Here is a 25,337-nt window from a genome sequence, read left to right as displayed (position 1 = left end):
ATCAGCAGTTTAGAGAATTTGCCATAATAACAAGTCTTTCTTTTGAAGTCAGTCTGCTGACAGTTTGTTTCCCATATTTCAAACATTTTGTTCTTGAAGAATAACTCCTCAGCCTTGCTCTTATCTTGCATGTCATGTTGACGAGACACAGCTGCATACAAGAATTCATTTTGACCTGCTTGTAGATAATACATTTCACAAACTACATAGTTTATAAAGATAAAATATTTTACTTCTGATTTCTAATAACAATGAATGCCAAGCTATATGCCTTTTGCCACAAGTTTAAGCTATGTGCACAATTGTACTACAATGAAAAGCAGAATATTTATTTTACATAATCCACTGAAAGCCATTTTAACTTGTTCACTGCTGAAAGCAGCATATTTCAAATCTCACAAAGTGGTACAGTGTAATTAAAGCTGCAACAATAGTCCATGTGGTTTGTTATAAGACTAAGTTATGTATTAAATACTGCTCTTAAAGTAATGGAGTGTTGTGCTGCAAAGTATATTCTTTCATCAGTGTACATTCTGCAAGTTTCTGTGTGCAACAGACTGTGAATGCAACTATAACTAGACATTGATTTCAGCAGAACCAGCCAACAAGACTTAGTGTCTTATGAAAACTTCAGCTCCATCACAGTAAGCAGCACCATGATAATTAAGTTCTCACTATTGGAACTATCTAAGTATTTTTCTTCCATGCTTGCTCTCATTTCTGCCTGCAAATCCTGATATTTTATGACTTTATGTCTCTCTGTATGCAAGACACTATAGTCACTGGATGTAGTCATTTCAATGATCAATGGTACTCTTGTCTTCTCTTCATGGATCACTATATCTGGTTTTCTCACATCTATCTTTTGAACCATTGGTAATGGGTGATCCTATGTGATGTAGGCTTCATCATTTTCTATGGTGCTTTGTGGCTCAAGTTTCCATATTTTTCAGCCACTTCAATACCATAATGCCTGCACAATCCCCAGTGCAACAATCTTGCCACATTATTATGCCTTTCAGTGTACAGTCCTTCTGCCATTAGTATGTTGCAACAAGCAACAAGATGTGCAACTGTTTCCAATTCTGTTTTACAAAATCTACATTTGTCTGTTTCTCCGACATGTTCAATGGACTTTGTAAACCAACATGTAAATAGTCTATTATCTTGTGCTGCCAATATTAGCTTTTCATCTTTTGGTTTGAATTTGCCTCTCCTTAACCATTCCTGCATTTGATCCTGATCAACATGAGGCTCTTCCAGGAGTTTTCTACACTTGCAACTATATTTATGCATTTTCCACCTTTCTTGCCTTCTCATCTGATCCTTCACCTTATATCCTTTCTTTTGCTTTTTAGCACATTCAGTTACTTCCTGATTTTTATCTACTTTTCGTTTTATTTCCATTCCTGCTTGACGCCAATATGCTTCTGCTAGACTAAGCAGGGAAGTCGTGTTAGATTTATTATCCTCATGTTTCAAAACTTTCATTATGTTTGGGTCTTGTGAGGTCAGCAGATATGTGTGCAGTCCCATGACTGCAGATCTAGACATGTAATCAGTTTCAAGGAGGCCCATACCGCCTCTGGAATGGAGAATATATAATCTTGATATGCACTGAGTTTTATAAATCATTTGATGAGCATAAAGCATCCTTCTTGTTTTCCTATCTAATCTACCCATCACCTTTTAGGGCCAGTCAATCACTCCAAAACTGTAAGTTAGGACAGGAAGAGGAGACTGGTCTATAACTTGAATTTTGTTCCTAGATGTCAATGCTGTTTTCAGAATTAATTTAAGTCTTCTAAAATATTCCTTATTAAGTTTTATTCACATTTGTTCATGTTTTATTGTTGATCCTTCATCAATTCCCAAATATTTATACACTCCCTCTTGCTCAAGTTCTTTTATATTACATTCTTGTCCCAAACTTATATTTTCTTGGTGCTGCAGCTTTCTTATTTTAAAGGTTGCTTTTGCACATTTATTAAGACGAAATGACATTATTATATAATCTAAAAAAGTTTTGACTACTTGCAGTTGTGCTTTTAGCTGCTCATCTGATAACCTATACAGTTTTAAATCATTGACAAAGAGAAGATGAAAAGTCTTTACACTTTGTTGTTTTCTAGGAGCCAAATTATAGCCATGGCCTAATCTGTTAAGTAGACAGTTTAATGGGATAAGGGTAAGACAGAACAGCAGCAGCGCTGGAGAGACTACCTGGAATATCCACCTTTGAAGTTTTATCCCCGGAATAATCATTTGTCCTTTATCATGGCTTAATTGCAAAGTGGTCTGCCACTGTTTCATAGCCACTGTAATGTAATTGAGCAGTGTAGGGTGTATCTTATACATTTTAAGCACTCTTTTATCCATGAATGTGGAATACTGTCAAATTCCATCGATAGAGGATCCTAACTGTAAGAAAGGCACTAGACAGAAAATTTCTTCCATTTGGACATATAGGAATTTTTCAGTAGTGGGTTTCCTGGACTCCTGCAAACCTGAAGCACATCCTCAGAAAGGAGGTGTCTTAAAGGGATAAAAACCCTATCACCAATAGTGTCAGGTGAAGTAACACATACAAAGCTGAGTATATTTTTCTGGCACTTCAGAGTTGTGCACTGGTAATTGTTGTTTGACTAATTTTATATCATTGCTGGCTGACTTCTGAGTTGTGCACTGTTATTTCTGCTTCACTGTATAGTTTTTCAGATCTCTGCTGAAGGTGTTGGTTTTCCCATACCCACCGTCCCTATTCCTGTGTTGTTGTTTAAATTTGGAGTCTTTTGCAGTTGCCTGCACACACTGTAGATTTGATCTGGGACACTCCCCCCAGTCCCATTTCTTTACCTCATTCTACCTAAAAGACTCCTTCTGCACTTGTTTTTAGTCATTTTTAATTTAATTGCATTTTTAAACTGTTTGGTCCAACATTGCTGCATACTTGTGTGCTAGCTTGCACTGCATTTGAATTGTTTTGACTGCTGTTTTAGCTACTTTTCTGTATATATACTAAAAAAAAAAAAATATATATATATATATATATATATATATATATATATATATATATATATATATATATATATATATATATATATATATACATATACACACATATATACTATTCCTGTAACTAGTGTAGCCCAGATTCAGATTTGCTGTATCCAGGACTGTATGTAAGCTTCTGAGCCCCCCCCAAGCTTTCTGTGTTGTAGGGAAGCTTTCTAGCTTATCAGTGGGAGTGGTACGCACTAGGTAACCTATGTACCACATAAGGAGTGGTTCTGGCCCAGAAATTGTAGTTATTGTCTGTTTGGGCAGTTTTTCCATCTCTCTCAACTTTCTGATTTAAAAGCCTGCATTTGCACTTGTTTCCCCCCTTTCCTGTAACTAGTTTAGTCCAGATACAGATTCTTAGTTTTAGCACTTGAATTTGCTTATTCGTGATAAGCACTTGTTCAGAACTTGTAAGCACTAAATAACCTACTAATTACTACAGCACTCAACCTTCATTACCTAGAGGAAAACAGTTTTGTTACTTACTTTCCTCACTTGCTTAGAGAAAAACAGCTCTTGTACTCACTTTCCTCACTTATCTAGAGGAAAATATTTTTTTATTCATGCATGTCCAAGGGTGAGCTCCCAGTGTTCTCTCCTGTCTATCTGATGAATCTGGGCATCCTGGGGCAATGTAACAATTGCCTCATGTACACAGACAACCCTCTCCTCCTACCACCCAACACTACAACCTGTGAGAGATGCACTTATGTAGTCAAACTGGAGATAAAGCTCTCTCCAATCAAGACTGAACTTGACAGTCAAGAGGAGAAGGTAAACACTTGCACCACAGCACACTCATCACATAGTCTCACTAAATCTATACCACCAAAATCCACACATAGAAAGACAAAAACATTTGCGGAGGCTCTCAATAATAATCTGCTCAAGCAACAGAGACCTCCAAAACAGAAATGCAAGCAACCTCAACCCCCCAACACAACCCATATGACACACAGCCCGCAGACTCAGTGTGCCACTCAACCACAGCCAATAAGGCAAAACAACGTACCCAACACACTAGTCATAGGTGACTCTGTAGTCAGGCACACTGATGCCCCACTTACCAGACTAAATAAGGAGAAGGTTACTGTCAGCTGCCTGTCAAGTACTAGGATTCGCCACATAACACATGCACTCAGGTCACTCCAGAACAAGTACAAATATTTCTCTGTCATTGTCCATGTTGGTGTGAACGACCTGAGACATACCTCCCTGGACTACATGAAAAGAGACATGGAAGAGCTCTCCGGTCTTGTAGCTCAGGCAGGTATGACCCTAGCCCTGAGTAGCATTCTGCTATTACCCAGAATGATGCCGCAGTACAAGGACAAAATTATTGACTTCAACAATTGGCTAAGCTTCTGGTGCCTTTCTAAAGGGATCCAGTATCTGTCTGCCTGGGATGACATGGTTGACAGACCACAATGCTTTGCCAGAGATGGCCTGCACATGTCACCCCTGGGATTCTGGATACTGGCTAAGGTTCTTGCCGCCCCTATAGTGCCTTTTTTAGGCATGGTTCAAATGACAAATTCACCACTGTAACAGGAACAGGCAAGCGAAAACTGAGGGTGATGTCACTCAATATTAGAAGTCTAAATCTCAAAATGCACTCACTCGAGGCACTCCTTAAAATGGAGAACACCAATATCTGTGCAGTGACTGAGACCTGGTTCAAGGCTCCAGAGAGCACCCCTGCACTACCAGGCTATAACTCATACCACACTTTTCAGCCATGTAACCTGGACCGGAACACCAAAGGTGGAGGTGTGTCCATATTCATTAAGGATATCCACACCTCCAGGCTAGTTGCTCAGCATAATGCAGCCAAGGTTATCCAAGTGCAACTAACTCTGGGCAAAACTGCAATCCAAATTGTAGCTTGCTACAGATCACCCACCATGCCCCAGGATTCCCACTCCTCTTTTCTTGATGTACAGGAAAATATTAGGGTTCAACCAAACACCCTAATAATGGGTGATTTCAATTACCCCACCATTAACTGGGAAAACTACTCATGTACCAACTCCTTCGCTCAACGCTTTCTGGAATTCATAAACTCCAATGCCCTGGATCAACTTATCCACACCCCCACCGGGGGCAACAATATCCTAGATCTAGTCATTACCAACATGAGTGACCGGTGTTCCACACCTGAAGTCAACGCCTCATTGGTCCGATCCGACCATAAGCGAATTACCCTAGATATCCATATCCTGCCCACACCCCCCATTAAGGAAACCATAGTAAAAAATTTCTCCAAAGCCAACTTCATGCTTCTTAAGACAGAAGTGGTGAACTTCATGACACCCATGCAGATGGACAATACAGTTACGACTACCGAATCCTACACAATTGCACTTTATAAGCACTTACATGAGAGCATGGATCATGCTATCCCAAACAGAACCAAGACGCTATCCTCCAAAAAAAGGAAGCCAATCTGGTGGTCCACTGCCATAAACAAACTGTACAACAGAAGGAAGAAACTGTCGCAAAAGAGAGTAAAATCCCATGAGTGGAGGAGATGCCTGGTCAGCCTCAGTAAGAAGCTGCGATCCCTGATAAAATCTTCCAAAGCTAGTTAAGAAAACAAAATCGCCATTGATTCTAAAGACAACCACAAAGCATTCTATTGCTATGTCAAGAATCTCAATGGCAACACGCAGATTTGCTCTGAGTTACAGCACAATGGCACTACATATACAGACCTACCTGATATTGCCAACACCCTGGCAGACAGGTTCAGTGCTAACTTTACCCCCCCATCCCCTAAAGAGCCCATCTCTATACCAGAAGAATGCAAAGTTCCTGTAATCACGGCTGCACAGGTAAAAACCACACTCTCCAAAGCCAAAAACACAGCATCCATGGGACCAGACAACATCCCAGGCTGCGTTCTACATGAACTACAGAACAAACTGGCATCCCACCTAAGTACCATGTTCAATCACAGCCTCACCTCAGGCTTTGTGCCTGCTGAATGGTGCACAGTGACGGTTATCCCACTCCACAAGGGGGGAGCCACCATGGACCCCGGAAACTACCGCCCCATTAGCCTGACAAGCCTGGACTGCAAGGCCATGGAACATATCATCATGGAACTTATAAACAAAGACATTGATAATCTCCAAACTCCAGACCCCACCCAGTTTAGGTTTATAAAAGGCAGATCATGTCTCCTAAACCTGATAGACTTCTTTGAAGCAGTCACCAAAGCCGCAGACAAGGGTAAGGTGGTTCACACAGCCTATCTAGATCTTGCCAAGTCTTTTGACACCATCCCCCACTCTGGAATTATAGATAAACTCACTAAACTACGTATAAATCCCTATGTCACAAGATGGGTTGCCAACTGGCTCAATGACAGAACCCACACTGTGAAAGGAGCAGACTCCAAATCCGACTTCAGACCAGTGACAAGTGGAGTACCACAGGGTTCAGTCCTGGGTCCTCTCCTGTTTGGTATCTACTTTTCTGAAGTACAGGCTAACACAGAAGGTCTTTGGCTAATGAAGTTTGCAGATGACTGCAAACTAGGAGCCATAATCAAAACTCCTAACGATGTGGACATCCTGCAAAAGGGCCTCACTGGGACAGATGCCTGGTGTCAAAGCCATGGCCTCAAGCTCAATGCCAAAAAGTGCACTGTCATCCCCTTTGGTAAAAACTCTGTACCCATGAACTACAACATAGGTGGTAGTATACTTAACACCAAAAGTGTGATAAGAGACCTTGGGACACAGGTGGACAGTAGTCTCTCCTTTGATAATCACATCGCCACAGTAGTCAGGAAATCTTTCTACGTGGCACACTTCATCACAAAAGGTTTCTCATCCAGAAAAAAAGAGGTCATTGTTCCCCTCTACTCATCACTCATTAGACCCATTATAGAGTACAACGCTCCTTTTGGTATGTACCTCACAAGACATCTACAACAACTGGAAAGGCCACAGAAATACCTCACAAAGAGGATTACTGGCCTCAAGCAGATGCCCTATGCAGACCGTCTAAAACAACTCCAGCTTTACTCCATCGCATATCACCTACTCAGAGGTGATCTCTGCCTAACATACAATGCTATGTCAAACCCAGAGCTGTTGGACATGCTCCACTTAAAGAAATCCCAATCCCTCCGAGCTACACGCTCTAGGGACCTAAACCTTGTCACCACAATAAAAAGAACATGCTGGAGGGATAGATTCCTGTCCCAGAGACTTCCCATACTCTGGAATAAACTACCTATCTATATCAAACAAAGCTCCTCATTAGCACTCTTCAAGAAAAATCTTGATGACTGGATGGGAAATAGGAAATTCACCCCGGGGAACACCTCTGTGGCTCTGCTCAACAGTGGTACAGGAAAATAATTTTCTTGGGGGGCAAATGCCAGGATACCTTTTTGACTGGGCTTGTATAGGCCCCAGGGCCGATAGCCTAGTACCTACCTATGAACCTATGAACCTATGAAGAGCGGACAGGTGAGGATGGACAAGAGATCCCTTGTAGTGTGTGAGAAGATCCACTCAGTGAGGTAACTTATGGCATTTGCCCATAGCCATGTGAGAGTGAAGGGAGAACCAATGCTGTTTGAGCCAAAAGGGAGTCACCAACAAGAGTCCTAGCTGATCTTGTGCACAGCCTGTGACAGTACAGGAAGAGGTGGGAAAGCATATAGCAGCATTCCCCTCCAAGAAAAAGACATGATGTTCATTTTCCATGTCAGAGGACTTGGGACTCTGGAATAGATTACAGGAATTTATCTGCTCAGAGGGGAGCAAAGAAATTTATATTAGGAATACCCCATCGATGGACAATGTCCTGGAAAACATCTCTGTAATGCATCCATTTGTGAGCTTCTGTTTTGATTCTGCTCAAAGAGTCTGCCTCTAGATTTTGATCTGAGGGAGTGTAAACTGCCTGAAGAGTCACTTGATACTGAATAACTAGATCCCAGACCTAATGAGCCAGTCTGCAAAGGACATAGGACCTCATGTCCTCCTGCTTGTTGACATACCATAGTAATGTGGCATTGTCAGTGAAGACTTTGAGAAGTCTGGGATGAAAGAGGGAATGAAAAGCCTGTAGAATCAAAAGCAGGGCTCTCATCTCTTTTATACTGATATGATCCAATTTCTGATGAGGACACCAGAGACACTGAAACTTTAGGGGGCCACAAGAGGCATTCCAACCCCTGTCTGAGGCATCTGTGAAAAGCTCCTGAGTGGAAACTGGAGCCTGAAAAGAAAGCCCAGGATTTAGAATGATTTGATGAATCCACCACTGAAGCTTGAGCTTGAGATAAGAAAGAAAAGGAACTCAAGGAGATGGCAATACTGAAGCCACACTGGTTTGAGGTACCACTGAAGTTTCCTCATATGAAGGCTGGTGAGAGGGAACATGTAAATGGTAGAAGCCATGAATCCCAGGACCATGAGAAATTTCCTGGTGATGACAGAGGACAGACGAAAAAGAGACTGGAAAAAGGCTGTCAGAGACAGCGCCTTGGCATTGGAGGAGAAGCCAGTATGACAATGATCTGAAGCCTGCACCCAAGGAAAACATGATCCTGAGAAGGTATGAGAACTGGCTTCTGGAGGTTTATGGTGAACCCCAGACTGTGTAAAAGACAAATGGTAAACTGGAGATCTTGTAACAGACTACTGGGAGAAGGTGCTTGAATAAGCAGATTATCTAGCTAGTGAAAAAATCTGTACACCTCAATGCCTGCAAAAAGCAATGACAGGAGCAAGGCATTTGTTGAATACCCTTCTCTTTCTTTTTCTGCTGGATTTCTACCTGAACAAATCTTGGAGGGTCAGACCCCTGACGCGACTCTATAGTGGTGGTAGGAATTTCGTCCCTAACTAAAGTCTTAGGAATCCCCCTTAGTCCCCCAGATATTATCAGCTGAGGTTCTCCCTGTCAAGTGCAGACATTGGAAAAGTAAATAACGATGCCCAAGAATTCAGATGCATGACTGCCTCCAATGGGGTTGTAGAAGAGGAATTCAAAACAAGCACCAGATGGTATTCAGGTCATTCACTAGCCTCTAGAGAGATGTCCAGGGAAACGCTGTACAACAGCCAGATTGGGACTGGCTTTTTGGCCTTCTACTTGGTAGATGGCTGGTCCTCAGGATGGGAGGATTTCAAAATAGCACCCTGAGCCAACAGCTTAAGTTGTTGGTTCTCAAGATGTGTGGACAAGGAGGTGAGGTGACTATGTAGGGTCTTAGGCACAAATGCCTGGCAGATAAAACACTGTGTACGATTGTTGGAAGCACCCAAGCAAAGCAGGCACTTGTCATGATGGTCTTTATGGGGAATCTGCCTCCCACACTGACATTTTCTCTTTCTAGATGATGTGAAAACAATAACGAACAAGAGTAAAAAAGAAGAGAAGAAACCCCATCAGGGCACTTATCTGAAAAATAATGGCTTGGTAACTAGCATAGCAGAAGGGCATTCAGTCTGATGGATGATAATGGTGCTCAGACTAGTGGCAAAAAGGTTCTGACTATATCTGTACATCACCTTTATGGCCTATGTCTTGCTTGGGGAGCATACGTGTGACATATGGCACCTATAACAGCTGGAGACTTTGGTATATTGGCCAGGCTTTGGGTTATCCTTACCAGGAAATACCCCTTACAAGAAGAATACTGCAACAGTGATATGGAAAGACATCTGGGGTTATAGTCTGCTATGCAGGAAGACAAAGAGAAAGGCTCCCTGCAATTTTCTGGGGAAGGACAGAATGGGGGAGGAATTATTTGGTAAGGATTGTCAGATGTTTTTTCTTTGAGTGTCTGATCCTTGAGATGCATATTTCTTTTCTTTTGGAGTCTACTTGCCATTTCCATTTAAACTGTTCTTTTCCAGATATTTTTCTGACCTGATTTGGGAAGTTTACGAAAAATGAGTTCTGGATTGGTTGGGTAGTTCTTTTAAAGATTAAAAGGAAGTTTATTCACGGAGTTAAAAAGCTATTTTTATATCTCCAGTTTCTTTCTTTTTTGAAACTCTCAGAAGCATTTTTGAATTAGTTTTTATCTAGAGTGGAATTTAAAAGTTGAACTTTCCTCAGGGAAGGACTGGAGTCATAACCAAGCATGTCTTGTAATAACTACCAGTGGCAACTGCACTAGAGGTAGCATCCAACTTCATCGCCATATTTGATAATGGGCTTAACCACCTGACAGGCAGAATTAATCTTATCCATTAAATTGGACTTTACATCAGAATCAGAAATATTTGCCAAAGTTTGACCCATTTTACTCAGAAATGACAGACAGAACTTGGCTATTTGGATTTGATAGCCAATAGCTCTAAAAGCTAAGCTGGCAAATCTATACACTTTTTGCCATATGTGTCAATAGCTATGCTGCTATTATCATTAGGAATGGGATTAAATGAGGTAAATTAGTTCCTTTGCCAGGATCCAAAATAATGACAGCAGGATCAGCAGTGGGATTTTTGTAAAGATTATTATGAGTATCAGGAACTCTAAAACCTGTTGAGCTTGTTAGCAGCTGGAAGCAGGGGAATCAAGGGAAAATAAAGCAGCTGAAAAGGCATCTTCCACTGCCCCTAAAACTGGAGGGGTAGCCACAGGATGAGGACTATCCATGTTCAGCAGCTCATAGTATCTTTTCTAGGAATCAAACACCTCTGTACCCTCCCATTTAAAGAAGTCCTTCATTTTATCAATAGTGTCTCTAACAGAAATGTCTTTTTATGGGAGTGTAAATACAAAGCATCTGCCTCAGATTCAAACCTAGAGGGGGAAAGAATATGAGAAGCATAATCTAAACCTTCTTGGTCAGAATCAGACCATTCTTCTTCCTTAGGAAAAGTCCTAGAACTTATGGAAAAGGCAGAATGCTAAGAAGACTGAAGTGATTTAAATAGACCTTGTACAAATTTAACCCATTCTTCATATTGGCTTTTTGAGTGGCAGGGGTAGAAGATAAAGAGACAGGGTTAGTCCTTTGAGAATGTTTTCTAGGAGTATCTAGATGTACGGTCTTTGGAGTAGAAGCCCTAAGCATAACCTCCTTAAATGAGCCATGGATGTCCTCTCAAACTAAAAACTGACAGACATCCCCCTCACTCTCAGATAAGATCAATATAGGTTTTACCTTCCCAGCTGTCTCATCTGAACATTCATTTGTATTAGACAGGCAACTATCCTTAGCAAAAATTACCTCTAAAAGGGGCATGCTGTGGGGTCCAGAAGAAGTGGAGGGATTGCCCCAGGGCTACATAGGTCTCTCATTGAAGTCTTCAGTCTCAGACTGAACAAGACAGGATGACATCCAATTATCATCTACTATCTGTCTTGAAGATTTTCTTTCCTTTTTCAACTATGGCAGGAGGTCCACAGACAAGGATGATGATGCCGTAGCCATGTAAGAGAGGTTCTGAAGATATTTATGTTCTAAAACATAAGGGAATTAAACATATTTATAATAGTCTTGAGAGTGAATACTTGACAAATAGAGAATTTTACATTGTGTTTGATCCCTAAGCAAAACAAACAACTCAAGTGGTAATAGGTTATATAAAACATTGCATGATAGCTATAAGAATCAGTCAATTAGATGTGGTTAGAAAAATTTGGGAAGAAGGAATGAAAAGGCAATTTGCAAATGTATAATGGGTGAACATCTGTATGGCTCCCAAGTATGCAACAAAGTCCAGAAATTATTTTTTTTTTCTTGAAGGTGTTTGCACAGGTATTTTTATAGCCCAAGCAGATTTGGAAGGTTTAGGATTTTTTCAAGGAAGTGCTTGCACAGGTATTTATATATATATATATATATATATATATATATATATATATATATATATATATATATATAGCAAATGCTGAAGGTAAGATAAGAGAGAAAGAAAGGCAATCATGAAAATCCCTCATGGTTACTTTGACAGAAATGTTGGGGGAGCATATCATAGTAACTGGGAAAATTATTCTTTTGAACTGATACGTATGACCTGAACTGCCTAGACATAGCAAGGCCTTTCTTTGTTAAAGCTACTGGCTGCAAAAAAAAAAAAAAAAATTCCTAGGAAATGGAAATCAAAATCTAAATCTAATGGGACCATTATCTCCCCAGACCTTCACACTAAACTTCTAGGAGTCACCATTGATAATAAACTCAGATTCGATATACATATTAATCTAGCCATTAAAACCGTGAACAAAAAACTAGGATCACTATATAGAATCAAAAATTTTCTAACACCAACGGCAAAAGTGACCATTGCCTGCACACATTTGCTCTCTACCCTTCTTTATGCCTCCACAATTTTCACCAACCTTAACAAAACCAACTTAAACAAACTCTCCTGTTCTTACAATCATATTGCAAGATTTGCAACAGGAACACCATATAGAACCCATCATTGTATCAACCTAAAAAACCTAGGGTGGATAGAACTCCCAAACCTTTTACAGCAGACCCAACTTATTGAGGCATTTAAAATACTCAAACACCCTGACAAATCTCCTGCACTTAAGAACTTAGTCTTACCATATACCAATCTAAATAGTCTTCGCTCCTCTAACAGGCCACTCTTGAAAATGGTTAAATCCTTCAACTCAGGTGGTGATGCTCTATTTACAAACATCATTGGAAAAGTATGGAACTCCCTCCCTCTTAGTATTATCACCATTACCTGTCTACCCCACTTCAAAAAACAGCTATTCCACCACTTCCAGTCGCACTGGCTATGCCAATGCTCATTTCCTGATTAACTCCTACCTAGGATCCTAAGTGTCTTCTCTACTCTCACTAACCTAAATCCTCTTTTATTCTTCCTGTATCAAAAAATCTCATGATATACCATTATTCGGTGTTTACTAGTTCTTTTACAGGACTAGTTTTTCTTAACCATTACCTTATGACTGCTGTTTTTAGTATGTGTGTTAAAGTATGCTGCTTATATTAGTTATACTAGTAATTTTCCGACCTTGTTTGTAGAACACTATGACATGTATGTTGAAACCAACCACAAACTGGTATGTATGTATGGAACTCATATTTGTTTTTTTGTCTGATGTCGGAGCTTTTCTCCCCGGGCCTCCGCTGAAAATGGACATGTATCCAGTCGGATTTTCCCGGTAAACAAATGTAAAATAAAATAAAATAAATAATAAATAAGTCAACAACAACTGAAGTACTGGATATTGCAAAGGAGATAAAAGAACTGAAGATGGGATAGTCAGAAAAAGGAAGTTGCAAATGGCATTGAAATAAATGGAATTTGTGAGAAAAATGCAAATAGACTAATGTTCAGGAGGACTAAGTACATGAGCAATTTTATGTAATTTTGGAGTGAATTAAAACTGCTAAAAACAAAGCATGCATGTGTACTGCATGAAAATTGTTACTGTGAGTTGTTTTTTGTTTAATCAATGTGTGTACCTATGTCACTGGCTACAACAGGACTTAATAAAGATGTTTCAAAACATAAATGAAGGGAGTCCTCATATGTTATCTGAGGCCCACTATTACACTTTCCTTTTCTTCTGAAAAGACATAAGAAACATTCACACAAAAAGTTATACAAAAGGGGAAGGGTCCCCAACAGGGTGACTACCCACCTGAAACCTTTGCTCTGAAGCTGCTGAATACGGATGACTAAGTCTACATATGTTGGCTACAAGCAAGAAGTTTTTATTGCGACTATACATTCCTCTTATACCAACATGTAAGCCTGTGCTTACAGAGGATGTGCTTTGTGTGAGGAAGGAGACTAAGCTTTGCAGGCTGGCTGGCCAGGCATTTGATTACCCTGGCAGATAAGTCCCATTGGTAATGAATATTGCAACAGTGATTTTATGAAGAGCATTTCATTGTTCTTTTCACTGAAAAATCTGTTGGATGAAAGTGAATACTACATTTCTTTTCTGAGTGAAAAGGTGTACATATTGTACAATAAACAACATTGTTAGTGAACAACTGATACTGTGCTCAACCCTAACACAGCTTTTGTGAACCTTTTGTACCACAATAATTTATTTACTTATTTATTTTATTTTACATTTATTTTACATTAGTTGACCGGGCTAGTCCAACTGGATATATGTCCATTTTCAACAGAGGCCCGGGGAGAAAAGCTCCAATTATAATATCGAATATTCTACCACATATCCTTTCTTGTGAACATAACTGTTCTGGTACTTTACTAGCTATTTGGGTCATCTCTACCCTGGGTCATGCTTGAAAAAATGCAGTTTGTGGTCAGTATATTTCTCTGGTCAACAGAATGAACTACATAGCAATAACTTAAAAATATACTTCATTTTTTGCATGGGCCCTAACATAGCACATATTTAAGATAACATGTAAAGACATAAATACCAAAAAGTGTTAATAGTTACCTTTACATGACCTCTATTTACGTGGTAAAGGTTTATATGACATAAAAAAGAACCAGTGTTTGAGCTGCGGGTGATTTGCTTACTCAGAGACACTACTTTCACAACAAAACTGTAAAACCACATATTTTCGACACGGTGCAATCTCAGTCTTAAAGACAACTGTGTAACTACTAGGTGAAATACACTGTGCAATCTCAATCTTAAAGACAACTGTGTAACTACTAGGTAAAATCTAGCTCAGAGAACTGGACTTTGTTTAAGCCTAGGTAGTCAAAATGGTTCCACCACACCACTAAAATCACTATGTTTTCTGAGGTACAGGCTTTCTCACCCATACACACACTTTCCATCCAAGAAACTGGGCCTCTTGCACCCTTTAGGCTGAAGAGAATAAAATGTTTATCATAGCAAGTACAGCTGACAATGTACAGTTGTGTATAATACATACCATAAGAGTACATCTTTGAGGCATTGTACCTATCTTTATTGTATCTTCAACCCCTTCAGAGTTTCAGCAACAGCATTACATTTTGTATGAAGGCCTCAGTCTGTCCCATGGACATGTTCCACAGAACCCTTATAGGTATGTGACATACTCAAGCCATCACTGATAGAATCTTCCTCTTTTCTTTGAGTCCCTTAGCTCCCATAAGGAATTGTGACTTTGGCCAGCTACTGTCATAGGTTCATAGGTTCATAGGTTCATAGGTATGTACTAGGCTATTGGCCCTAGGGCCTATACAAGCCTAGCCAAAAAGGTACCCTGGCTTTCGCCACCCAAGAAAATTATTTTCCTGTGCCCCTGTCAAGCAGAACCACAGAAGTGATCCCTGAGGTGAATTTCCTATTACCCATCCAATCATCAAGATTTTTCTTGACGAGTGCTAATGAGGAGCTCTGTTTGACATAGATAGGTAGTCCGTTCCAGAGTATGGGTAGTCTCTGGGACAGGATTCCTAAAATACTAATACTATATACAAAAAACAGTGAGTAACACTTTGAAATAAATCCAATAACTCAATGGCTATCTACAATTACTCATTCCAGTGATGGGAGAAGTGACTCAATGACCACTCCTTAACATTAAGGAATAAAGGACCTAGGCAAATTAAGAAATGGTGAAACACTATGCTCGTCTAGAGATGAAAACTCTGCTGTGATGGTCTCAAAGGATACCAACATAAGTACCAGTACAGATGCTGCTATGGTATTATCTTTTAGCAGCAAATAGATTAGTGAGAAAGCATTTGGTAGTTTAGAAAACAAGTGAACTTCCCTGTTTTGGGAGTTATTTGTGAATGAGTACCTTCCTTAGAAATATTTGAAGATTTCCATTTCTTTAGTTTGAAGCCTTCATTTTGTTGAATGTAACAACTTTATCCATGATGTCCTGTTTTCCCCTCTAATTCCATGTTAACTAACTTTAAGGAAAAGGAATTACAACAATAAAAATGCTGGTTAGCCCAGAAGCTTGTGGTAAAATGAGTGGCAATAGCCTACATGGTCATAAAAGCTTACTTACTTAATTTTAACTTAATAATTAATTGAAGATTTCTGAAGAAAAACAACAGATGGTAGAAGAGGGTGACCCTCTGCATAGATAAACATACAGCAACTCTGATGCAGGGTGTGAACAATGAAAGCAGCAAGAACATAGTGGTAACTAAACTTACCATAACAGTAGATGCTCAAATGATCACTGCTGCACTAAGCTACATGGGTTATATCCTGTATAAGGATATAACAGGCAGCCAGCTCCCAAGGGCACCTTCCACAAGCCTAAACCATTAAACAGCTTGAGTTGAGCTGAGTAAACAGACAGTTATCCCCAATTATGCCCATACTAGAATACAATGTACCATCTGGTGTGTACCTGTCCAAATGCCAACTCAGCTTGAAAACCCAGGTGGTTCCTCAATAATAAACTCAAGTGTGAGCTCTCTAAGTTAATCAGGCTGACTAAAAGTCGTACCTTTCTTCTCTGCCTCCTACAGTGTGACCTGTGACTGGCCTGCAAAGATGTAATAATGATGCAGTCCTGATCTATCTACTCATATCTATACAATTACATCAATACTGCAACATAAACAGGATTTGTTGGCATGACAGCTATCACTCCCAAATAACTCCCCTCTACTGGAAGAAACTTCTGCTTTTTAAAAAGCAAAGTACATTTTTAACCATCTTCAAATCTAACTTAAATGAATGGATGGGAGAGTGCAAGCCTCACTCCTCTATCTCTTATGGACAGGGGCAGTAGCCAGTCACATGTACCAGTGGAACTGCACTGGCTATGCTTAAAAAAGGTCAACTAGTTTATCACTTGGTAGCAACACATGAAACTGTCACATGTCTGACTGCAGGCACACTGGATTGCAATTGTCTTGAGATGAGAGTAAGAAGGAAAATTAAATGTGAGAAATTCTTTTCAGCTGAACAGGAAAAGTAGTTTTTTTTGCATTTCTTGCTAAACTGAAGTAACTTTCTCTCTCATTTAATGTGGTTAATCATGGCTCTAAATACTGCAAATTCAGTATTACCAATAAGTTACACTGAAGCATGTGATATGTGTGGTCTGTCTTATTGGTTGAATGGGACAAAGCAGTCCACACAGCTAGCACTACATGCATGATTTATACCACAGCACAATTAGTGCGGGTGGAATTAGTGATATAAGTATTCTGTGCACCATGTAGCTGGGTCACCAGTCGGTAATAGATGTGACTTATGTTGGTTCCAGCGACATACTTGTCATGATTCAAGATAACCACTGCAGAGCCTTGGTCTATCTTTTTATGATAATATTGTGATGGAATTTCAATGACACGATTGCGTCCTTCTCTGAAATATACAAGTTAGAATGGGTCTGTCTTTTCATATTTGGGATGTAGCAGTTCACACATTGATGAAAACAGTTGCTACAGCTATCCAACTTTGGTCTGCATCCATTTAGGGGGGGTAAAAGTGTAATTATTATTAATAACATTTACCAAATTCAATAATCTATATATCTGTGTGATTTATCTATCAATAAATAATTCTTAAAGACTCAGATTAGGAAAATATTCTTAATGTTCTTCACAAACTTTATTCAGTCAAGTGGCATAGCGGGCAAAATGATTTGTATAAAGGACTAATATTTTCTGGAAGTCAATATGTATTTAGGATGACAGCAGACAGGCATCTGACTGCTCTGGATTTTTGTCTTGTGGTGCATATGATTATGAGAATCTATTGTGCTAGATGATGTATAATGTTTTTACCCTTCTTTACACACAGCTCTGTTTAACAGTCTTGTTGTAGTTTATGCGTATTTCCTGAAGACAAAAGATCTGGCCTAGCAGGAACCTTTTTATTTAAGTAGGACAGCTGCAAAACTGACTCTTTATGAAATCCTTATTTGCATAAATCCTGTAGATCATGTGACTCCTCAGTTTCTCAGAAGTCCATCTGCAAAGCTGCTGTGCATATATTTGACTTGATCTCATGCTGGCTGTATTTTTTCTCTCTTAAATGACCGATGGTTTTAATGTATCATTGGGAAAAGATCTTCACTTTTATTGTGAGTCATGAATCTTGTCATCTAATGTCACACAAACACACACACACACTCTGTCACTCTCACCCTCACAGTGGTCTGTGTCATTGGCCTATGATCCAAGCTGTACACAAAGTTCTTTTTTCTCATACTTATAATTTTAAAATGTCTGTTTAGCCAATAGGAAAGAAATTAAGTAATCTGTTCTCCCCTTCAAGGCACAGGTAAATATTAAAGCACTTATCTATCATCAATAACATAATAACTCTTGATGAGAGGGCTTATGTTTGTCTGACAACTGTATTATAAAACATATGTTGCTTTAATAAGAAGTGTGACATCACTAATATGTTCTACTATTCTCTGTCAGCAGACTGGCATGTTTTTTTTTTCTTTTTTTCCATTAGCATCTCATGTGAACAGGTAAAAGGGCACTCCAATGACTTCCCTAAAGTTACTGCAATTTGCTGAGCTAACACTGTTATTTAAATATTATGTGCAAAAGTTTAAGTAAGGATTAAACATGCATTAACTTTAATCATCTCACAAATTTGTGTTCGTCATCACTTTTTTATGGTATATTCCCACTAAACAGAAGTATTCTTGAATTGCTGCCTTTACTGACATTGCAGTTGGGGTTAATTGGTAATTAATTACCTAATTAAATGGCACAATAAGTTATCCCAGTATCAAACCAACATAACTGGGGTACCACAAGGGTCCATACTTGGACCCTTACACTTTGTTTTCACCAACAACCTTCATAGCTCAACCCCCCTTAACGCCATTATCCAATACGCAGATGACACTACCATAATTTCCTCCTCCAGTAACATACAACAACTCTAGCAACTCACTCATCCATCCATCAACTGGGAAAACTACTCAAGCACCAATGCACTGGCCCAATGCAGGTCTATATCACTTTGATGAAACGGAAGAAGTTTGAATACCATATGTTTGAACTTCTAACCTTGAAGTGCAAAACCATCGAAGGCTTAGAACAGCAATTTGTTTCCCAAGGAAAAAAAATCGCTGTTCCAAGAAACACACACACAACACAAGCACACCAAAAAAACAGCAATCCACATACATACACTTACAATCCTACATCTAACCCTACACTAAACTGTACATACACTACTATCTATCCACTTACCTTAACCTAAACCCTAACCCTAAGGTCTGTCACTATCGCACACTAACCTGAACCGCGCCTTAAACCTAACTCACCTATCCCGCCCTAACCCTAAAATCTGTCACTATCGCACACCCACCTCACCCGCACCCTAACCCTAACTCACCTATCCCACCCAAACCCTAAAGTCTGTCACTATCCCACACCCACCTCACCCACGCCCTAACCCTAACTCACCTAACCTGCACCCTAACCCTAAAGTCAGCACAATTGCACACTTACCTGAACCCGACCCGTAACTTTCCACCACTGTGCTGAAAATTGCGAAGCTACAGAAACGGCCCACCAAATTCTTTCCCTGGGAAAGAATTCGGTGTTCCGCAGCTTTGCAATAATCAGTTTTCAAACTTCACAGTTAGAACATATGATGTTCAAACTGCTGAAGTTTTGACGAACTGATAGGAACCCGCCCAACGCTTCCTGGAATTCATCAATTCCAATGCCCTGGACCAGCTCATTCTTACCCCCACTAGAGGAAGCAACATCCTTAACCTGGTTATTACTAACATGGGCAACCATTGCTCTACACCAATAGTCAATTCTTCACTGGTTAGTTCCAACCACAAACTAATCACCATGGAAATCCACATCTCACCCACAGCCCCCGCAAAGGTATCCACCATGAAAAACTTCTCCAAAGCTGACTTTGGACTCCTAAAGGCAGAGGTGGCTAACTTCATGGCACCCATGCCAATGGCAAATAGATGCATGACTGCCGAATCATACACCGATGCACTGTACGAACATGTACATAAATGCACGGAACTATTCATACCCAACAGAACCAAGATGCTCTCCTCCAAAAAAGGAAGCCAGTCTGGTGGTCCCCTGCTATTAATAAACTCTACAACAGAAGGCAGAAACTGTTTCAGAAAAAGGTGAAGTCCCAAGACTGGAAAAGTTCCCTTATTAGCCTTAACAAAAAGTGAGATCCCTCATCAAAACCTCCAAAGCTAGCTATGAAGGCATAATTGAGGCAGATACTAAAAACAACCATAAAGCCTTCTTTAGTTATATCAAGAATATCCATGGCAATACCCAGATTTTCTCTGAGTTACTGCACAATGGTACCTCCTATACTGAGCCAACAGATATTGCCAACATACTCGCCGACAGATTCAGTGCCAACTTTACCTCTCTCTCCCCACTAAAGGACCAATCTCAATACCGGAAGAATGCCAGGCACCCTGCATTACTGCAGCACAGGTTAAAGCTGCATTGTCTAAGGCCAAGAATACAGCTTCCATGGGACCCAAAAATATCCCTGGCTGTGTTCTACATAAATTACAAAGTGAACTGGCACCACATCTGTGTGCTCTGTTCACTCACAGCCTCACCTCAGGCTTTGTCCCTGCCAAATGGCGCACTGCTGCACTCATCCCTCTCCATAAAGGAGGAGTGACTACAGACCCTGGAAATTATCACCCCATTAGACTGACGAGTCTGATATGTAAGGCTATGGAGTGCATCATCATGGAGCTAATTAACAAGGATATAGGGAATCTACAAACTCTAGATCCCACACAATTTAGTTTTGTGAAAGGTAGATCATGCCTGCTCAACCCGGTTGACTTCTTTGAGTCAGTCACCAGAGTGGTGGATGAAGATAAGGCAGTTCATACAGCCTACCTCAATCTGGTCAAGGCCTTTGATATCATTCCTCACTCAGGAATTATTGATAAACTCAGCAAACTAGGCATCAACCCCTATATAGTTAAGTGGTTTGCAAACTGGCTCACAGATAGGGCACACAGTATGAAAGTAGCAGACTCCAAGTCAGACTGCCAACCAGTCACAAGTGGAGTCCTACAGGGATCAGTCCTGGGTCCATTCCTGTTTGGCATCTACTTCTCAGAAGTCCAGGCCAACACGGAGGGACTCTGGCTGACCTAATTCACAGATGACTGCAAGCTGTGAGCCATCATTATCTCCCCAAGTGATGCAGACATCCTACAGAATGGCATCACTGAGACCAGTGACTGGTGTCAAAACCATGGCTTTAAGCTTAATGCCAAAAATGCGTCATCATCCCCTTTGGGAAAAACTCAGTTCCCACTAATTACCACATTGATGGGAGCCCACTGAACACTGAAGGCATTATAAGAGATCTGGGGACACAAGTTGACAGCAACCTCTCCTTTGACCACCATAGATCTGGGGACACAAGTTGACAGCAACCTCTCCTTTGACCACCATATTGCCACTGTGTTCAGAAAGTCCTTCTATGTGGTACATCACATTACCAAGGGTTTTGTATCCAGGAAGAAAGAGGTCATTATTTTTCTCTGCTCTTCCCTCATTAGACCAATCATAGAGTATAATTCCCCATTTGGCATGTACCTCACTAGACATCTGCAACAGCTGGAGAGGCCATAAAAGTACCTCACAAAGAGGATCCTAGACCTTAAACATGTCCTGCATGGACAGATTTAAAAAACTCCAGCTATTCTCTGTATCATATCATCTACTAAGAGGCAATCTCTGCTTTACTTACAAAGCCATGTCTGATCCAGCTCTGTTAGAAATGCTACATCTAAAGAAATCCCAATCTCTCCGCACCACACGCTCCAGAGACCTCAACCTCACTACCACAATCAACAGAACATGCTGGAGGGACAGGTTCATAACCCACAGAATGCCCATGTTCTGGAATAGACTTCCCATATATGTCAAGCAGAGCACCTTACTAGCCCTCTTCAAGAGAAATCTTGATGAGTGGATGGGAAAAAGAAAGTTCATCCCGGGATCACTCCAGTGGCTCTACTTGATAGAGGCACTGGGAACTAACGACGGGCGGCCCAGTGCCAGGGCACTTCTATGGGCTAGGCTTGTAAAGGCCCCAGGGCCATTAGCCTAGTACACACCTCTGAACCTATGAACCCAAGGCACCTTCACCTCAATAGAGACATAGCTGACAAAATCCCAGCTACTTTTAAATCCTAAAAAAAAAAAAAAAACTCCTGCTTTTCTTGACAAAACCAATCTCATCTGACTTTAAAATATTCTCACAGAATAAGACAGAAATTGAAACAGTTCCCACAGCTAAGCTTCTAGGTGTAACCATAGATAAACTAACTTTTGAATACCATATCTGCAATAGCATTAAAAAAACACACATCAAATTAGGAACACTCCACAGGCAAAAAACTTTCTTGGATAGCTCCACCAGAAAAACCCTCGGCAATGACTGTTTGCTTCCCTCACTCTTATATGCAGCCCCCTTGTACACCAGTTTACAATCTTCTCTTAAAAACAAGCTCCAATCCTGCTATCATAAAATTGACAAATTTGCCACAGGTTACCCCTACCATTCCCACCACTGCCTAGTTCTGAAAGAACTAAATTGGCTCGAATTCACAAAACACCTAAGCCTAGTACAGCTGTCTACTGCACATAAAATAATATATACACCTGATAGCTGCCCAGCCCTCAAATCTGTCCTAAAACCCTACATACCTACAAGAGCCCTCCACTCTGAAAACAAACAACTCCTAACAGTTTACATTCCAAACCAAAGAGTTGGACAGTGCCTATATTCACATGCCACCGTCAAGCTCTGGAACTCTCTGCCAACAGACATTACTGTGTGACTCTGCCAGCCCAGCTATCTGGAATTTTGTAAGTAATATGTCATTTGTGAATATTAATATGACTCATATGCTTGTCTTGCAAATGTAAGAGAACTGTACCTTATATACTGAGCTTCAAGAATGTAACCACGGTGTACGCTACTGGAAAAGAACAGAAATGTATATAAACTATATACATGTGCAAATGTATGTTTTAATAGTAGAAGCTGGAACATACAGAGTTAACTTGCAAAACTTCAAAAAAATAAGTTGAAAAGTAAAGTGTTTTACAATTGTGTTATCTCTCAGTAAGCAGACACAATGTCTAGCGCTAGAGGTTTTCCTATTATTTTGAAACAGAAATAATTACTAGGTTTCAAATGTAAAAAGTGTTTAATTGTTTTATGACTTCCAGTTCTGAGCAAACATCTGAGAGATATGCATTTTCCACATAGAAATGTTAAATTATGTTAGTTTCTGTTAGCCTGGGAACTGAATGCAGGTGACAAAGAGTGATGTCATCCAGGCTAACCCAGGAGTAATATGTGATATTAATTTAAGAACTCTCTCAGAGAGGGAGACTGGGCATTTTGTATCTTGTCTTGGACCTAGAAACATCCATCATCTGCATTTGCCTTGCTCTGTAAATAAGTTATTTAGGACATAGTATCTTTTAGATATAGATATGAATATATTAAAGATTAGTTTAGATGTTTTCTGTATTTATCTGAGACTGTCCTGCAATGTTGTTTTAAAAGATTTCCTGTGACTCTGAACTCTGTAGTTACTGTGTTGTTTGAGTATTGTCTTGTTCTTTTATTATTTATTATTAAATATATTTAAACCTTTTAATTGTATCTCACTAATATCAAACAGTAGACTTAAAAGCAGTATATCCTTGGAAATATGTGGATATAACAGACAAGAATGATTGTTTTTTATCCTGCTGAAATTATTAAAGATGTTATGACCTTTTGAATTTACGTGCACACTAAAAATCATATTAAAAATAATGAACTTCCTTACTCACCAAATGGTGGAAAGTGTGTAATCAAAATGTCAGTGTCAATGGGAATTTTCTGCCATATCTCCTTCAGATTTTTCCGAAGAGTACTAAAGCCACAAGCTCCATATTCTGGTATCCTGTACAATGGATGAAAAGAGAAAGCCCTTGGGTAATTTATACAGTGCATTTCCAAAGCAGAAGCATCAAAATGTTATTAGATTTTACATCCATCATGTCTGTGCACTTTATAATGTGGGTTCACCTGCTTTACTTTGAAATAAAGGATGTCTTCATATTTTCTTGTGGGCTTCCTTCTGTACATCATATTTATTTCTAAACAAACAACTTTTATCTCAATTTGTAGATTAAAACTGGATGAAATTCCCACAGTTTTGTATAGACAAACCGCTATGCAAAAATGACTGTTTATAAAATGAAGAGCCCAATAAGAGTTACTTGGTGGGTGTGATTGAAGACTATAACATTATCTGATATCAGAATTTTTCAAGTAATGATGTCAGCATTTATTTGAAAATTTGTGATGAAAAACCTGTTACATTGGGGTTGGGGGTGCTGGGGAATCAAACTGAAAAAATATATAACAAGAATAAAAAAAATGGAAACCAGATGATGTTGAGACAAGTTAGTTACTCTTAACATTATGTGAAGCTAGTTAAGATGTTACCGTATTTTGCAGATACAAAGTTATTTTCACTTTTACATATACAAGGGTAGCTCAGCATGATTCTCTGCAACTTAGGGAAGAAGGATGAGACCTAAGGTCTTATATTTTGTCTGACAATCCTCTGGGAAATGAGTGCACGTAGTAGTGATGAGAAGCAAATCTGTCAGCTGATGAGATGTAGAAAACAAAAGCAATCTCTCACAGCAAAACTTCTGAAAGACGGAAATAATCCAGCATGAATAAGCAGAAAGGGCAGCTGGCAAGAACCTGGCTGGTTACTTCCCACACAAAATACCAATACACAGCAGCTGGAATCAGCAGACAAGATGGACTACGCTATTGATATTATTCATCACTACGGAAAGAAAATAGTGAAGGGGAGGATCCATGACACAAATCTGTCAAATGCATGCACATTCCAAAGAATGTGTTTTTAACACAAGGAACAGAAAAAAATTAAAAAAATGTCAGCCATGATGAAGTAAGGCCAAGGGCTATGGTACATAATTATTAGATAATTCTATACAAAAAATGCAAATGGCATGTCAGGGATGAACTGTAAAAGGCAAGGTATAGCTTATGTTTTCAATATGAAGACACACTGATGAAGTGTAACTCAGGATGTAAAGTAGCGATGACACAACACAAACTGCTAAAAGTAAGATGCTGATCCTGAAGTTGAAACCCATGGAACTCAAGTGGCAGAGGATGAAAAGAAGGCTGTAAGCACACTGAGCACTCCAGTAGCTATAAAGGAGGCGCCACAGAAATTCAGGACTGGGTAGGGTTGCTTGTTTATGGACAGGATAGGTGAAAAGGATGAATTGGAAATTTGGAAAAAGAAAACACAAAACAGCTTTGGAGAAGCGATGAGTCAAACAGAT

The 25,337-nt window shown here is 39.7% G+C and overlaps 1 protein-coding gene across 2 annotated transcripts in view; it reads right to left on the bottom strand.

Moving 5' to 3' along the window:
* The window catches only part of LOC122795577 (metallophosphoesterase domain-containing protein 1-like), a 629,119-nt gene that overhangs the window by 303,028 nt on the left and 300,754 nt on the right, over positions 1-25,337 (bottom strand). For both annotated transcript variants that reach the window (XM_044063825.1, XM_044063826.1), the window contains exon 4: positions 23,793-23,905. In XM_044063825.1, the coding sequence (XP_043919760.1) occupies positions 23,793-23,905 (113 nt within the window). The remainder of the gene's footprint in view (positions 1-23,792; positions 23,906-25,337) is intronic.

Source organism: Protopterus annectens, chromosome 2.part2 (assembly GCF_019279795.1).
Source record: "Protopterus annectens isolate FY-2018-M chromosome 2.part2, PAN1.0, whole genome shotgun sequence".
Classification (NCBI taxonomy): domain Eukaryota; kingdom Metazoa; phylum Chordata; order Ceratodontiformes; family Protopteridae; genus Protopterus; species Protopterus annectens.
The sequence above is the reverse complement of the archived record's forward strand: the minus strand, read 5'-3'. Positions and strand labels throughout refer to the sequence as shown.